We start from the raw sequence: 17243 nt of genomic DNA, 5'->3' as shown, positions 1-17243 counted from the left end.
ATTTGGGGTCAGGAAAGAATCAGCAAGTCAGATGGGAAGGGTACTTGGGCATTTTTTGCCATCCTCAGTAGCACAGTGTGTGGATTATCAGCCAGGATCATCTGTGTGTAGTTTACCTAATCAATTCCCTGCCATTGCAAGGGCATTGGGTATTGATAGCACCTTAGTCTTTCTTGTTCTCTGCCCATAGCACACCACAGTTTCGTCTCCTGGGAACTGAAATACTTTACTTTAACCCAAGTGTGACAGATATGGCAACTTCCCGCAATATCCTTGGGAATTAAGTTTACATATGTTTGGGGTACATTGCATTAAATGAATGGTTGTGGGCCTGGATGATCAAATGACTACATTGAACAAAGTAGCAGACAAAAATGGATTTTTGGGATAATACCAGTAAAATGGATTTCCTGGGAAAAATCTAGGGGGAGGTGAATGCAAATTTCACACCCACCCCAACCCCACCTATGGTTATGCAACTGCACCCTAAGGACAGCACAATCATCAGCTGATTCCAGAATCCCGAGATCAAAGGACCAAGCTGTGTAAAGGAAAGATGAACCTATGCATCGGTGTGCTTGTTCTGAGCAAAAGCTGAATGAACTTGTAACTACAGAAAAACCCTTTGGTGCGGTTGGAAGGACTGACTCCTACCAAAGTCCCTGCTGGAGTAGGGAGTGGTGGGCGGGTCATCTTTGGTAAGCTTTTCAGCACATGTGTAGATTCTTTTATTGTTTTTTATATATTTTCCCTGTAATCCTTTCACCTTAAAAATAAGTGTGCTTGCTTAGAAAGATCTGTGTGGTAACTTATAACTGTGTGCAATTTAACTGTCTATAGCCTTTGGAGAAAAAGCAAAACACAGACACTGGCCTGTTCAGGCAGTCTGGCTTGCTGGGAATATCACAGTATAGGCAGAGAACCGTGCAGCCTAGAAAAACTCCATCAGGAGGGAGAGAGACATGAAAAGGTGATGGGTGAGGAGTTGGGAGCCTAGAGTGGGTGCCCTTGCACATGGCTCGCCTTGAAGTTCATGAAGCTGAGTCTGAGGACAGCTGAGGGCTAGCTCAAAAAGACTACTTGTGTCATTTGTGTGGGGACAATATTTGATATTGCTGGATTATAATTGACTGATATTCTTTTGCTGAAAAATTAAAAGTTGTTTCTAACGATTATGAAAGCTCGAGCTCAGTGCATCCAAGTGAGGTCTTGCTACATCATTTGCTCTAAAGTCCCATTCACATTCCTCACATCACATGATCCTTTCAAGAATTGATCCTTTCTAGACTCCAGATGGTGGCAGGAGGACCCCATTTTATGGCCCTGCAGGCGATACGTGGGCCTAAAGCTGCTTTTGGGCATCTGTACTTTAGATTCTAATATTCAGACACTAATTATGCCTTTTATTCTGCCTATTAGCGAATAAAATATAACACATTCTAGTCTTCAGGCAGTAAATATACATAATATCTTAGAATTAAACTTTGCATAACTTTAAAGGTACATGACTCTATTTATATATTACTATACCTTGTCAGAAGTCCTGTGCCAAGCCATGGATGTAGAAATTTGTACAGAAAAGATTTTTCTATGTGCTTTGAACTGTTCAGAACAACCTACCAGCAGGAGAAAAGACAGAGGGGAAATATCTCTTTAAAAGAAGAAGTTGGTAACACTGTATACTCATCCTATTTTTAAGGAGGAGGGCACTTGCAAAATATATTCAAAGATATGACTGCTCTCCTATATACTTGCACACTCATTTACAATCAGAGATTGCTTTATATGGCTCAGTCAACTTTACAAACCCTGGAGGTACAGGAGAGGTCATTAACAAGGAAATATTTATCACAATAAAAATACATCACTTTGACTGTAAGACCAGGAAAATGTTCCACTGGATTGTAATAGTCAATAGTCTGAATGCGACATTCCTTTTTAATATATTGCAATATCTCCCAGGCCAAAGAGAAGCTGGATATCTGGACTGACAACCTGAACTGCAACAGAGGTTCTGTCTCTCTCATGTGACTGGTAAAAGTACATCTTCCAAACAGTAATATTAAACATGAGACACAGAATATAATTATTTATGTAATATATCTACAAACTTTGCCCAACTAGAGTAGGAGTCTTTTTTGGGGAACAACACCATCTTGTGCAGAATCTAAGCTTTCATTTTTAAAGTTAGGTTTCTAGCCCTTCGTCTTGTGAAAATAACTTGATTTCTGGTTGGATGGTTTACACCAAGGCAGCAACATCTTCCCAAGACAAAGGAGGTCAGTCTCCGGAGCGGGGCTGAGAGCGAGAACCACATGTTTATGAAGAAGAGTCTTTTCAGAGGCAAAAAATGGGTTGTTTTCTTGAGAAAGGGCGGTGGACATAAACACAGACTCTTATTAACAGTAAGATAAGTCATTTTGTCAGTCTCCTGGAGTTTTAGTTGGGCTAGTAGATTTTTATAGGAATTCTGCAGGTATAAACTGGTGCTGTGCTTCCAGGGGCTCTCCAAGCAGCTCATTTAACTACCCCTCTTAGCTCCATAGAACTGACATATCCCCAGAGAAATTTCCATGGGGTCAGGAGGAATGGGCGAGCAAACTAAAGAGGCAGATTTACTCCAGTCCACGACATACGGTAGAAGGGGCTCCTAGGGGTGACACTGAGTCAACCTGAATTTCTTGGACATATATTTAAAGATTGAATTATATACACACCTAGAGGCTGATGGTAGTGGGCAGATTTTATACACTGAAATACATAAACAAGTGTCCTGATAATCAGTGGCAGAAGAGATACCTGAACAACAAAGCTGCCTTAAGGCTACTCTAAATAATGCATTCTCCTTTATAAAATAATGCCTATGGTTTTAATTAAAACACTTTTTTCAGTTTTAATCTGATTGATGCAAGTTAAATCATTTCCATCAGATAAACTGTCTGTCCTCAAGTCCTGTTGAGAGATTTCTTTGTATGCACTTTATTTAATAAATACAATAAAATGTATTCACAAAAAGAAAAGGAATACTTGTGGCACCTTAGAGACTAACCAATTTATTTGAGCATAAGCTTTCGTGAGCTGCAGCTCACTTCATCGGATACATACTGCGGAAAGTATAGAAGATCTTTTATACACACAAAGCATGAAAAAATGGGTGTTTACCACTACAAAAGGTTTTCTCTCCCCCCACCTCACTCTCCTGCTGGTAATAGCTTATCTAAAGTGATCACTCTCCTTACAATGTGTATGATAATCAAGGTGGGCCATTTCCAGCACAAATCCAGGGTTTAACAAGAACGTCTGAGGAACGGTGGTGTTATCAGGAAGATCACCGATGGATTGTAGTTTCCTCAGGAGTCAGTGGTGTCTCGAAGGTAGCTGGGAGTGCTGGTAGCGTAGGCCCTGAGGTGATCTTCCTGATAACACCATCCTGGCCACTATGGATGTAGAAGCCCTCTACACCAACATTCCACACAAAGATGGACTACAAGCCGTCAAGAACACTATCCCCGATAATGTCATGGCTAACCTGGTGGCTGAACTTTGTGACTTTGTCCTTACCCATAACTACTTTACATTTGGGGACAATGTATACCTTCAAATCAGCGGCACTGCTATGGGTACCCGCATGGCCCCACAGTATGCCAACATTTTTATGGCTGACTTAGAAAAACGCTTCCTCAGCTCTTGTCCCCTAACGCCCCTACTCTACTTGCGCTATATTGATACACCTTCATCATCTGGACCCATGGAAAAGAAGCCCTTGCGGAATTCCACCATGATTTCAACAATTTCCATCCCACCATCAACCTCAGCCTGGTCCAGTCCACACAAGAGATCCACTTCCTGGACACTACAGTGCTAATAAACGATGGTCACATAAACACCACCCTATACTGGAAACCTACTGACCGCTATTCCTACCTACACGCCTCCAGCTTTCAGCCTGACCACACCACACGATCCATTGTCTACAGCCAAGCTCTGCGATACAACCGCATTTGCTCCAACCCCTCAGACAGAGATAAACACCTACAAGATCTCTATCAAGCATTCTTACAACTACAATACCCACCTGCGGAAGTGAAGATTGATAGAGCCAGAAGAGTTCCCAGAAGTCACCTACTACAGGACAGGCCTAACGAAGAAAATAACAGAACGCCACTAGCCGTCACCTTCAGCCCCCAACTAAAACCCCTCCAATGCATTATTAAGGATCTACAACCTATCCTGAAGGATGACCCATCACTCTCACAAATCTTGGGAGACTGGCCAGTCCTTGCCTACAGACAGCCCCCCAATTTGAAGCAAATACTCACCAGCAACCATATACCACACAACAGAACCACTAACCCAGGAACCTATTGATCAAACTGGACAGTCTCTACGTAAAAGAATAAATGGACACAAATCAGATGTCAAGAATTATAACTTTCATAAACCAGTCGGAGAACACTTCAATCTCTCTGGTCACGCGATTACAGACATGAAAGTTGCGATATTACAACAAAAAAACTCCAAAACCAGACTCCAGCAAGAGACTGTTGAATTGGAATTCATTTGCAAACTGGATACAATTAACTTAGGCTTGAATAGAGACTGGGAGTGGCTAAGTCATTATGCAAGGTAACCTATTTCCCCTTGTTTTTTCCTACCCCCCCCCCCCCAGACGTTCCTGTTAAACCCTGGCTTTGTGCTAGAAATGACCCACCTTGATTATCATACACATTGTAAGGAGAGTGATCACTTTAGATAAGCTATTACCAACAGGAGAGTGGGGGTGTGTGGGGGGGGAACCTGGATTTGTGCTGGAAATGGCCCAACTTGATTATCATATACATTGTAAGGAGAGTGATCACTTTAGATAAGCTATTACCAGCAGGAAAGCGGGGTGGGGGGAGACAAAACTTTTTGTAGTGGTAAACACCCATTTTTTCATGCTTTGTGTGTATAAAAGATCTTCTATACTTTCCACAGTATGCATCCGATGAAGTGAGCTGTAGCTCACGAAAGCTTATGCTCAAATAAATTGGTTAGTCTCTAAGGTGCCACAAGTCCTCCTTTTCTTTTTGCGAATACAGACTAACACGGCTGTTACTCTGAAACCAATAAAATGTATCTCACCCATATATCACTTGCTTATAAAACACAACTGTGCCTCGAAAATAATAGCACAACACTGACATTTTAAATCAGTAGATCATTAACACAGTATCTGCATTCAGAACCTCTTAAGTTGATCATGCAAAGTGAAGTTCAAGGTTTTCCACAGTCCAAAACCTGGATAAACATTTCCTCTCACTTAGTTGAGAATCACAGAAGTATTGTTAATCAACGTAAAGACACAGAACAAGAAATTTTGCATTTATCTCCAAGCAAACTACAAACCATTCAGGTCTAGACTGCACTATTTGCACACTGCCATAATAAAAGGGATGGTACTCGCACCCCTGCAGTGAGAACACCAGGGGTATTGTGTCTCAGCTGGACTGACAGGGAGTGATTTGTGTCACTCCTTTAGCTCAGGCAGCATACCACTGCGAGGAGCATCTGGCATGCAGTCCCTATGCTCCCCTGAGTGCCTAGAGCTATAAAGCACCTGCACAAAAGTAGGGAGGGAGGGCAGGCAGGGAGGAGGAGGAGACCAGCATGAAGCCTAAGCTGTAGAACTAACAAGAAGTTTGGTGACTGGCATCTGTGCTTCATGACCAGCCATTTTCAATGTTTACTATAAACTCTGGAGATGAAACAACACAAAATTTCAAATTAGGGAATAACTGTCATAAATTGTATGACTTGTACAAACAAATCTATTAAACCTGAGATACAAACACTCACCTCTACAGCATCTGGATGATATAAAATCACAAAAGGCAATGGTCCTATCCAAAGTTTTAGCAGTGGTAGATTCCTGTATTCTTCAAATTTGTCTACTATTTGTTTAAAGAAATCTGTGGGGGGGAAAAATCAATTTGAATAGGCCAAAACCAGAACTTCTGTAATCATGTAATTGATCATGAGTTCACCGTAGTGTTAGTTTTGCTACTGTGACAAAGCAAGTTTTGCACTTATTTATTATTTTGATCATAGTAGCACAGAGGGGTCTCAGTCGAGATTGTTATAAGTGGCTCCATGTCTAGTTGGCAGCCGGTATCAAGTGGAGTGCCCCAAGGGTCGGTCCTGGGGCCGGTTTTATTCAATATCTTCATAAATGATCTGGAGGATGGTGTGGATTGCACTCTCAGCAAATTTGCGGATGATACTAAACTGGGAGGAGTGGTAGATACGCTGGAGGGGAGGGATAGGATACAGAAGGACCTAGACCAATTGGAAGATTGGGCCAAAAGGAATCTGATGAGGTTCAATAAGGATAAGTGCAGGGTCCTGCACTTAGGACGGAAGAACCCAATGCACAGCTACAGACTAGGGACCGAATGGCTAGGCAGCAGTTCTGCGGAAAAGGACCTAGGGGTGACAGTGGACGAGAAGCTGGATATGAGTCAGCAGTGTGCCCTTGTTGCCAAGAAGGCCAATGGCATTTTGGGATGTATAAGTAGGGGCATTGCCAGCAGATCAAGGGACGTGATCGTTCCCCTCTATTCGACATTGGTGAGGCCTCATCTGGAGTACTGTGTCCAGTTTTGGGCCCCACACTTCAAGAAGGATGTGGATAAATTGGAGAGAGTCCAGCGAAGGGCAACAAAAATGATTAGGGGACTGGAACACATGAGTTATGAGGAGAGGCTGAGGGAGCTGGGATTGTTTAGCCTGCAGAAGAGAAGAATGAGGGGGGATTTGATAGCTGCTTTCAACTACCTGAAAGGGGGTTCCAAAGAGGATGGCTCTAGACTGTTCTCAATGGTAGCAGATGACAGAACGAGGAGTAATGGTCTCAAGTTGCAGTGGGGGAGGTTTAGATTGGATATTAGGAAAAACTTTTTCACTAAGAGGGTGGTGAAACACTGGAATGCGTTACCTAGGGAGGTGGTAGAATCTCCTTCCTTAGAGGTTTTTAAGGTCAGGCTTGACAAAGCCCTGGCTGGGATGATTTAACTGGGAATTGGTCCTGCTTTGTGCAGGGGGTTGGACTAGATGACCTTCTGGGGTCCCTTCCAACCCTGATATTCTATGATTCTATGATTCTAAGTACTGTACAGACACAGGAATCTTGCAACTTAAATAGAAAGGACAAATGAAAGAGTATAAAGGAAATATTTTTATCCCCTTTTTACAGATGGGGATCCAACACACAACAGGTTATGTGACTTGCTCAAGGAAGTCCATTGCAAAAGAAGACTATGACTTGCCAAAGGAAGTCTTGCCCAAGGAAGTCTATGGCAAAGCTAGAAATTGAATACATTTCTCCAGAGTCCCAGTCCAGTGCATTAACACAAACCCATCCTCACACTGATTAATTTTTCTGAACAACATGGAAGACTGAATATAAATCTTGGGGGGGGGAGGTAAGGATCATCTATTAAGTACAAGAGAACCTCTACTAACTGACTTTATAGACATTAATTGAGTCCCTCTAAAATGACACCACGAGCATCTGAGATAAAAGGGGAAATGAGATTGTGCAGATTAATAAATCATTCCACAATAATGCTAGAGTCCCACATTCGAAAGAGATTTATACACAAAAGACCAGAGGGTCACCACCTATTATAAACATTGCCTGACACTTTCCACTGTAAGGCCTCATTTTTAGTTGCTTATAATTTTGCCAAACTTTAACAGTTTGGGTTGCAAATTTCCACGCCAGGTGCCCACCTCAAGCCAAATTTCAGCCAAAACCATTCAGTTGTTTTGAACAAGTTGAACAAGGCTAAGTACAAATATGTTATTGTTTTGCTCATGTTAAAAAATTCTTGAGACCTTTACTTTTAAATGCCTTAACACCTACTTGCAAGGGAATGGACTGTGTGTCAGGAATGTACCTTGTGCCACCCCAGTAAAAATCCACCCAAATTTGACCATCTTTAGCCTTTGAAAAAAAACATTTTGTACTTGTTCAATAGAGACTTGCTGGGTTTTAAAAGCTAAAAATCTCTGAAGATTCCTTCTTCACTGAGCATGCTTGAGTCTCTCACAGCTCCTTTGTGTGACCACACATTTTATGTGCCATCCCTGCAGAGCAACTGGCTATGCTGCAAGCCCTCCCCACCCTCACATGTGACCAGACCATGCATGTGCCATCCTCACAGAGTGACTGAGCTGCCTCCATCCCCTCAACAGCTCCTGCATGGGACTGGACTGCACATGCCCTCTCCAGACAAGGGTTACGAGGCTCAGAAGAACTTTCCCCATAATGGCTGCTTCAGCCCAGGGTGCAACTGGGCACCACAACTCAGAGCAGGGACCCTCTCTCTTCTGTGCTCTCTATGACCCTCCTGCTGGTACCCAGGCAGCATGGAGAAGGAAACTGCAGACGAGGAAAAAAGTCAGACTGGGGGGAAGGAAAGGAGTAGATTGGGACAAGAGAGCTAATGAAACTGGGACCAAGGGGGGAGAGAAACTCTGACTGGGATTGGACAGGGAATACTGGGCTGACTGGGCAAGGAGACTGGGAGCTGGGGAAGGAAGGGCATGTTGGGATTTGTTGGGTGGGGAGACAGGGATTAATTGGGCAAGGAGACAGGAATCATTGAGGGAAATGGGAAGATAGGGGACTAGGATACAGTTAGCTAGAGGGCTGGGTGGAGGGAGGGAAACTGGGACTGTCTGGCCACAAGACGAGGACAAGGAACCAGGGGGAAATGGGAGCAGGTGAGAGGAGAGACAGATCTGACAAGGAACTGGGGAGAGTGGAAGGAAGTGAGACTGGCTGGGCAAAGAGACTGGGACAAGGAGCTAGGGAGGGAAGAGAGAGATACTGAGACTGGATAAAGAATCCCGAGAGGGAGACTGGGACCGACAGACAGTACAAGAGGGAGAGAAAAGGCATATCAGATGAGGAGCCAGATGGGAAAACGGAGAGTTGCTGGGCAAACAGACAACGACTGGATGTGGGGACAGGGAGAGATTTGGAATCATTGGGATATTTGGATTCAGACAGTGAGACCAGAGGGGAAGACAAAGACTGGCTGGGTAAGAAGACTGGGACTAAGATAAAAAGCCTGATAAGAGGTGACTGGGTAGGCAAGGAGGCCAAGGCTGGAACAGGAACCCAGAAGTGAGGAAGATATAGGACTAGAACAGGGATAGGAACAGGTTGGAGGGAACAGGGAAGAAAGGGATCAAAGCTTGGGGAAAACAGGCAGAAGAGTTTGTGGAGAACATAAGCCTCCAGAGTCTGGAATAAAAGCCTAAATTCCTGAATCTCATCATTCCTCTGTTGACAACAAATATCTGTGACACTAACTGGCAAATCTGTGTCTCATCCCTCTCTAGTGCTGGCCCACAAAGAGATGACACTGTACTATTGCTATCAGATACTCCATTAGTTTAAGTGGCAGAGGTCTGTGCAGTGGATTTAATGGTCTCAACCTTGCTGATGAACCATGTGGGTGTCAATCCAATGATGGACTACATGATGGAATTTCTGTGTTTTCAGCTTGCTTTTTTAAAAATTCTGAAAATTATACACACACAAACTATGTTTAAAAACATTGTTAAAGGTTAAAAAGTCAATCACTTAAAAGTTAGGAAATGCCAGAGTTAAGGTTCCCTGTGCATCCTTAAGAATATACATTATGAGACAGTCTTTATCTACATGATCACATATTTTTTTCCATGAGCCCCGTGCCTGATTCAGTGAATGGGATGGAACTGCTCTGAGGATTAATCAGGGCCGTGTAAGTGAAGGAATCTGCTGTCTGTAGGATCCCTGCCTCATATGTTATAGAAAAGGTGCATAGTTTGGGCTCTACCAAATTCACGGTCCACTTTGGTCAATTTCACAATCAGAGTACGTTTAAAATCATACATTTCATGATTTCAGTTATTTAAATGTGAAATGTCATGGTGTTGTAATTGTAGGGGTCCCTACCCAAAAAGGAGCTGTGGGCAGGGTTGCAAGATCATTGTACGGAGGGTTGCAGTACTGCTACCCTTACTTCTGTGCGGCTGCTGGCGGCACCACTGGCTGTGAGAGTGACGGCTGCTGGCCGAGAGCCCAGCTCTGAAGGCAGAGCTACCTGCAGAGCTGGGCCCTCAGTCAGCAGCTGCCACTCTCCAGCCACCCACCTCTGAAGGCAGCAGCGCAGAAGTAAGGATGGCAATGGTATGGTATTGCTAACCTTACTTCTGCACTGCTGCTGGCAGAGCGCTGCCTTCAGAGCTGGGCACCCAGCCAACAGCCGTCGCTCTCTGGCCACCCAACTCTGAAGGCAGCACAGAAGTAAGGGTGGCAATACCACAACCCGACCTAAAATAACATTGCAACCCCCCTGCAACTCCCTTTTGGGTCAGGACCCCCAATTTGAGAAACACTGTTTCTTCCCTTCCCCTCTCCGCTCCCCCTCCCCCATGTGAAATCTGTATAGTATAGGCGACAAGAACACAAAAGACCACATTTCACACGGGGGAGGGGGACTTCACGGTAAAGCTTTTTTCATGGCTGTGAATTTCGTAGGGCCCTATGCATAGCAGATGAGGGCAAGGGGTTGCAGGAAGAGAAAGGAGGATCTGGTAGTTTAGACAGTGGAATTCTGCCCTGGAGAACTGGCTTCTATCCCACCCTCTGCCACAGAGGGTGATGCTAAGCAGGTCACTTAACCCAAATTTTCCACAGGTAGTCATTAATTGTGTGTTCCTCATTTTCTGGATGCCCAAACGTGGCCTGTTCAGGAGAAGTGCAGGGGGCTCATAATTGCAGCTGAAGGCAGCGGGAGCTGTGCTTGAATATATAAAGTGTGATACATTGTTAAGTACTATAAAAAATCAGGTCTTCAGCATCTCAGATTGAGCACCTAAAATCAGTGGATATTTTTTACCTTAATCTCTCTGTGCCTCACTTCCCCATAATAACACCCCCTCACCTCACAGTGGTGATGCAAAAAAAATAATTAATTAATGTTTGAGAAGCAGATGGATACTACTGTGATCAGTATCATAGAAGAGACCTCGAGGAAACTAATAATTCTATCTTCATATCAGAATTTGACTAGCATGCAGTAAATACAGCCTATGGCAACATACTGAACTATGGGGTTAAAACAAAACATTGAATAGCTGCTCATTAACTGAGCACTGTCCATCCTACATGCAGAATGACGCTGGGGTCCTATGGAAAATATAGTATGTGATCCTGTAATTAAAGACTAGATCATAATCCTTATGCACAAACAGAGCTCTTTTAAGGTTGTATAGCCAACCTTAATTCTGGCATTTCCTAACTTTTGAGTGCTTGACTTGAAAACCTTCATAATGTTCTTTTAAAATAAATTTGTGTGTGAGATAGATATAAATGTAGCAAATGCTGTCTTAGGCTCTGAACTTGCAAGGAATTCCACACAGGCAGCCGCCTGCACCAGAGCAAATGGCAGGATTGTGGCCCTAGTGTATGTCTTTTAACCCACTTATGTCATAGTACAAAGTCAGAAATGACATGTAAAAAGAGCAGTTCAGCCAACTAGATCTTCATCAGAATGTATGATGCAAAAGAAACACATTTAAACAACCCAGAACCTTGAAAATTTCCCTGGTACTGGCAAGACATACCTACAGAAGCATTATTTATGCTTACCCTGATCAAAACAAAATTCTGCTTTTAAAGACACTCGTTGGCTTTCCAAATAAAATACTGTAACATTTTCAAATCTGAGCCCTGTCTGCTCTATAACTGGTTTCCAGGCCCTGGGCAAGGAATTGAAACAGTAAGACTTGGAATCTTCACTAAGCGAGAGCTATTGGTTTCCGTAGAATCTAAGATTTCTGCTTCTCGTGGTTGTGAAGATAACTTTCCAAACATGACCCAAGTATGATCTGATGCAGCATTTCCTGGTCTTTCATAGAATCATAGAAGATTACGGTTGGAAGAGACCTTAGGAGGTCATCTAGTCCAATCCCCTGCTCAAAGCAGGACCAACACCAACTAAATTATCCCTGGCAGGGCTTTGTCAAGCCGGGCCTTAAAAACCTCTAACGATGGAGATTCCACCATCTCCCTAGGGAACTCATTCCAGTGCTTCATCACCCTCCTAGTGAAACAGTGTTTCCTAATAGCCAACCTAGACCTCCCCCACTGCAACTTGAGACCATTGCCCCTTGTTCTGTCATCTGCCACCACTGAGAACAGCCGAGCTCCATCCTCTTTGGAACCCCCCTTCAGGTAGTTGAAGGCTGCTATCAAATCCCCCCTCACTCTTCTCTTCTGCAGACTAAAAAAGCCCAGTTCCCTCAGCCTCTCGTCATGTGCCCCAGTCTGCTGATCATTTTCATTGCCCTCCGCTGGACTCTCCAATTTGTCCACATCTTTCTATAGTGGGAGGCCCAAAACTGGAGCAGGTGGCCTCACCAGGGCCAAACAGAAGGGAATAATCACTTCCCTCGATCCGCTGGCAATGCTCCTACTAATGCAGCCCAATATGCCATTAGCCTTCTTGGCAACAAGGGCACACTGCTGACTCATATCCAGCTTCTCATCCACTGTGATCCCCAAGTCCTTTTCTGCAGAACTGCTGCTTAGCTAGTCGGTCCCCAGTCTATAGCAGTGCATGGGATTCTTCCATTCTAAGTGAAGGACTCTGTACTTGTCTTTGTTGAACCTCATCAGATTTCCTTTGGCCCAATCCTTCAATATGTCTAGGTCACTCTGGACCCTATCCCTACCCTCCAGCATATCTACCTCTCCCCCCATCTTTGTGTAATCGGTGAACTTGCTGAGGGTGCAATCCATCCCATCATCCAGATCATTAACAAAGATGTTGAACAAAACCGGCCCCAGGACCGATCCGTGGAGCACTCCGCTTGATACCGGCTGCCAACTAAACATCGAGCTGTTGATCACTACCCATTGAGCCCAACAATCTAGCCAGCTTTCTATCCATCTTATAGTCCATTCATCCAATCTATACTTTTTTAACTTGCTGGCAAAAATACTGTGGGAGACCGTATCAAAAGCTTTGCTAAAGTCAAAGATATGTCACGTCCACTGCTTTCTCCATATCCACAGAGCCAGTTATCTCATCATAGAAGGCAATCATGTTGGTCAGGCATGACTTGCCCTTGGTGAATCCATGTTGACTGTTCCTGATTACCCTCCTCTCCTCCAAAATGCTTCAAAATGGTTTCTTTGAGGACCTTTCTAAATCAACAGAAAGATTGTGCTGGTTAGGCTTTTGGAAGGGGAAAGAGCTGCCACCGTTAGGAGAAGGGTTCCGTGTGTGTAAGTTTGTAGGAGGGCTGCACTTCCCACCTACTGGAACAGAGACTTGGGTGCAGTCTCACCTCCTAAAGCAAGAGTCCATGGGAGTATTCAGTCTCCCAAATAGAAGGCTCTTTAGGTGTAGGTGGGGACATCAACAACACCCCATCACCCCTTAGAAACAGTTCTGTGGAGAAGAGTCTCTCTTGCTATAGCAACAGAGGAGGAGGATGCTAAGTCCATCATCCACAACCTACCCCAAGCAGAGTTTCATCTAGCTCTCAACACAGACAAAGCTGTCTGTTGGGATGGCCAGAGGGGCCCCAACACAGGGCTCTGTGCCGAAATGTCTGCTCATAGTTTTAATTGTCCCTCCCAGGAGTTTGATTAAAGGATAAGGGACCCCTGGGTCTTTGAGGCTCTTGAGGTGTTAGTGCTTCAAAGCTCCACCCTCAGAATACCTATACTGGCCTGGTGGCTAATTGAAGCTGCTCTTTGTGAGCACTTGTGCACCAACTGGGACCCAGTGCCTCTAGATGGGTTCCCTGCCCAAGTGTAAAAGGCCCAGGCCATTGTAGTTTCTCATGGTGGCTGTGCTGCAGCAAAGAGCTCTGGGGCAGCTTGGAACTTTAAAGCTCCCATCTACAAGGCCTGTGCCGGCAGCTGTTGGGGCCATGGAGTGGGAGGTGCTGAGAGGAGCCAATGTGCCCCGCTGCATTTGCCTTAGCTCCAGCAGGTAGGGAAGGGTCCAAGAGGTTACATAACAGTTATATATAATGTGCTACAAATGGACTTTGTGTTGTTTCTCTAGTAAGAGAGTTGTGGCAGATGTACTTTAATTACACATAAAATAATTACATAAGATACTAAGTCCAGGAGTTATATAGTGTTATAAAATGTGGACTTCATATTTTACAGATAGAAGAACACAACGTGAAATACAGCTCACAATTTATAACCTATAGTACATCTATTATACTTCTGTTTTGCCACAGAAGCATTTTGTAGATGGAAGGCCATATCAATCTATATTTTAATGAAAATTCTACAAGTGTGAGAAGGGCAGGATCGGGCCTGTACATTTAGCAAAAAGCTAACAATAAACCAGATCAGCTACCTTTTGGGATATCCAGACACCAGATAAAATTCACCGTATTAGGTGTTCAGTTGTTGTAAATCAGCAGCACTCCACTGAAGACACCGGATTTACACCAGTTGCAGGTCTGGCATATTGTTTTCCCAAATGACATCAAAAAGAAAAAACTTCACCAGCAGGAGCATTAAACCTACATTTATAGTATTGTCTTCTTCAGCACAACCACCACACCCACCCTGCAGCAAAGTTAAGCAAAAAAATAATCCTTTTTCTTCTTTCCACTTCAGGTATAATTTACCTGAAAGATCCCTTTTGTTAAAAAAAAAATCAAGGCTCAATAATACAGAACAAAAGCCCATAGTTGCACAGGTACAAAAAGCACAGAAATCCATGCTTATTGATATTTTTACTATCTCACTGGGGAGAAAGGCACAGTAACTTCAGCATCTTAAGACTCATATGAATATAGGTGTATAAAAAAGTCTCACAGTAGAAAAAGAATTAGTAATGTCCGATTTGTCTTGAAAATCAGAGGAGCATAATGAATGGACTCATAACACTGTAATGTGGAACTGTTCCAGTTTTGCATAAATACTGCATACACTTTGAAAGTTTGTTCTGAAACAACAATTCCTATGTACATAACAAGCTCATCTAATTATGTAATTATCCAGCACTTTAGCATAAGACTCCTTTACCGTAGAATCTAGTGGGAAAGCATGTACCATGGCAGTTGTTTTTAAATGTATTAGCCATAAAGAGGCTGACCAATGATCTCTAAAGTTTCACTGAAAGACAAGAAATGGATTTCAAAGCATACAGGGGTGGAAAGGTAGCTTCTGAAAAAGGTAAACTTCAAAATGTCCTTTTGAACTCTTGAAAGTTAAAAATATTTGACATCAGTTAGGAAATATCTGGTAAAAATCAAAACAAACAATTCGTCCAAGTTTAATGTTACGTTTGGACCAAGACAGAGGGGGAGCTGAAAGCAACACAGCTGTCTGCCGGCTAGCTATTATTCCGGCTGCAAAAGAGAAACTAACACAGGAGGCTTTGCAATGGGGAGGGGAAGTGCTCAAATAATTAAAAGGACAGGACATCATAATTAAGAACTTGTTTTCATGAAACAAATTATAATCCATTTATAAACTCGTTGCAAATAGCGGGGGGGGGGAGAATACCCCAGGAACCATAAAGAGGTGTCAGAGGTTTCTGGGGGAGGCTTGGTTGGTAGAAGTAGAGTCTCGGTAATACGGCCTGTCTGTTTTGCCTGGATCTAGAAATGCAGCAGGATGCTGAGTAATGAACTGTTTTGTTTTTGTCTGCAGCTTGGAAAAAATCCTTTAACCTAAGACCAGCTCGCTCCTACTCTGTTATTCTACAACACCAACACCACCACCACTTAGTGATGGGACCAGTCCAGCTCCACGGCTGCAAATCAGCTCCTATTTCTACAGCCCCTGGAAATCGCCAGCCACTTCCCGAGCACTTTACTAATGTCTACACCGCTGTACGCCCTGTTGCCGGGGCTGATCCCCAGGGCATTGCGGTCACCCGGGAGAGAGGGTGCCGCAGGCAGCAGCTCCAGGAGGGAAGAGGGGTTTGCAGGCACCCCCCGCTACGTGTCTGGGCGGCCGTTACCTTCCCCTTTGCGCTCGAAGAGCAGAGCATTTCCCAGCAGCGGGTAACAGGGGCTGAGCCCCGGAATCGGCTTCAGCGCCTTCCACTTCCCCAGGTAACCCGGCAGCAGGCGGCACGTGAAGGCTGCCAGCAGCGTGAAGAGCAGAGTGACGGCTCCAGCCCCCCAGTAGAGCAGCCGGTCCCCCTCCTGGGGCAGCTGCAGAGCCCCCATCGCTGCCCCGACCCGGCCGCTGGGCGCGCACTGAGCCGTTGTCCCGAGAACAGTTCCCCTCTCCTCGAGCCCGAGCTGAGCGGCTGCGCCAGGGGACTCCACGGGGCGGAGGCGGAGCTCGAGCCCCGGGGGCTGGGCTGGAGCGGGAGGCCGGGGAACAAAGTGGCAGGGAAGGAGGGATCTCTAGACAGGGAGCGAGCATGAGCGAGCAGAGCAGCAGAGGAAGGAAACGCGGCTGTGATCTATGGTTGGCCTTGTTCTCACTGTGTAAGCTGGGATCTGCAGGAGGTGACACGAGCCCACAGCAGGGGAAAGACCACGAAGGAGGGAAGCATCAGAGAAGACAGACTCAGCAAAGGCACAGACTCCATGCAACTCCCTCAGCTTCTGTTAGGCCACATGCCTGCAGCAAAAGGCAAAGTGTGACCCTAGGAGTAAATACTTCAGCTTTCAGCTGCCAAGGACCAGGAGCCCCAACTCTGAACGTGATACCCCTGAGCCTGTGCAGCCTGGGATCTGAACTTGGAGGGTCAAGTGAGGTCTCCCTGTGGTTGTCAGTGACCCTAACTACCACTGCTCATAGGTAGAGGGGTCAAACCATCTTTCACTCAGCTACTGCAAGGTCCAGGGCACAACTACTGGCCTCATGGGCAACACTGAGAATACCTTCAGGGCACAGGCAATATTACATATGAGGGCAGGGTCAGTGTGGGAGAGGGACAAACTACAACAACCAAGTATAGTCATGAGTTGATACCCTGTGGGGTAGAGGGCCCAGAGCTCGGTCCTCCAGCCCAAGCCTGGAAGTCTACACAGCAATGAAACAGCCCCACAGCCCAACCTGTGAGCCTAAGTCCACTGGCTCCCTTCTTAGGTCAGTGGAAGCACTCCTGGTGAGGATGCGCACCACTGACACAAGGAGGGTAGCTGGATGTGAATCACTGCAGAAATTACTACAGTGGCTGTTGTAGTAATGTAGACTGTAG

General features: G+C 44.8%; 1 protein-coding gene across 2 annotated transcripts in view; it reads right to left on the bottom strand.

Annotated features, from left to right (window-relative positions):
• CYP4V2 (cytochrome P450 family 4 subfamily V member 2) overlaps positions 1 to 16358 on the bottom strand; it is a 30301-nt gene extending 13943 nt beyond the window's left edge. Inside the window, exons 1-3 of one of the 2 annotated variants that reach the window (XM_073341865.1) lie at positions 16047 to 16358; positions 5839 to 5951; positions 1531 to 1616 (exon numbers count right to left, since the gene is read on the bottom strand). In XM_073341865.1, the coding sequence (XP_073197966.1) occupies positions 1531 to 1616; positions 5839 to 5951; positions 16047 to 16257 (410 nt within the window). In that variant the 5' untranslated portion in view covers positions 16258 to 16358. The remainder of the gene's footprint in view (positions 1 to 1530; positions 1617 to 5838; positions 5952 to 16046) is intronic. The other variant, XM_073341866.1, reaches the window with a different exon arrangement.
• Between the last annotated feature and the right edge of the window lie 885 nt (positions 16359 to 17243).

This window comes from Lepidochelys kempii, chromosome 4 (genome assembly GCF_965140265.1).
Source record: "Lepidochelys kempii isolate rLepKem1 chromosome 4, rLepKem1.hap2, whole genome shotgun sequence".
NCBI classification, from domain to species: Eukaryota; Metazoa; Chordata; order Testudines; family Cheloniidae; genus Lepidochelys; species Lepidochelys kempii.
Note: the sequence above shows the minus strand (reverse complement) of the source record. Positions and strands in the feature narration are given on the sequence as shown.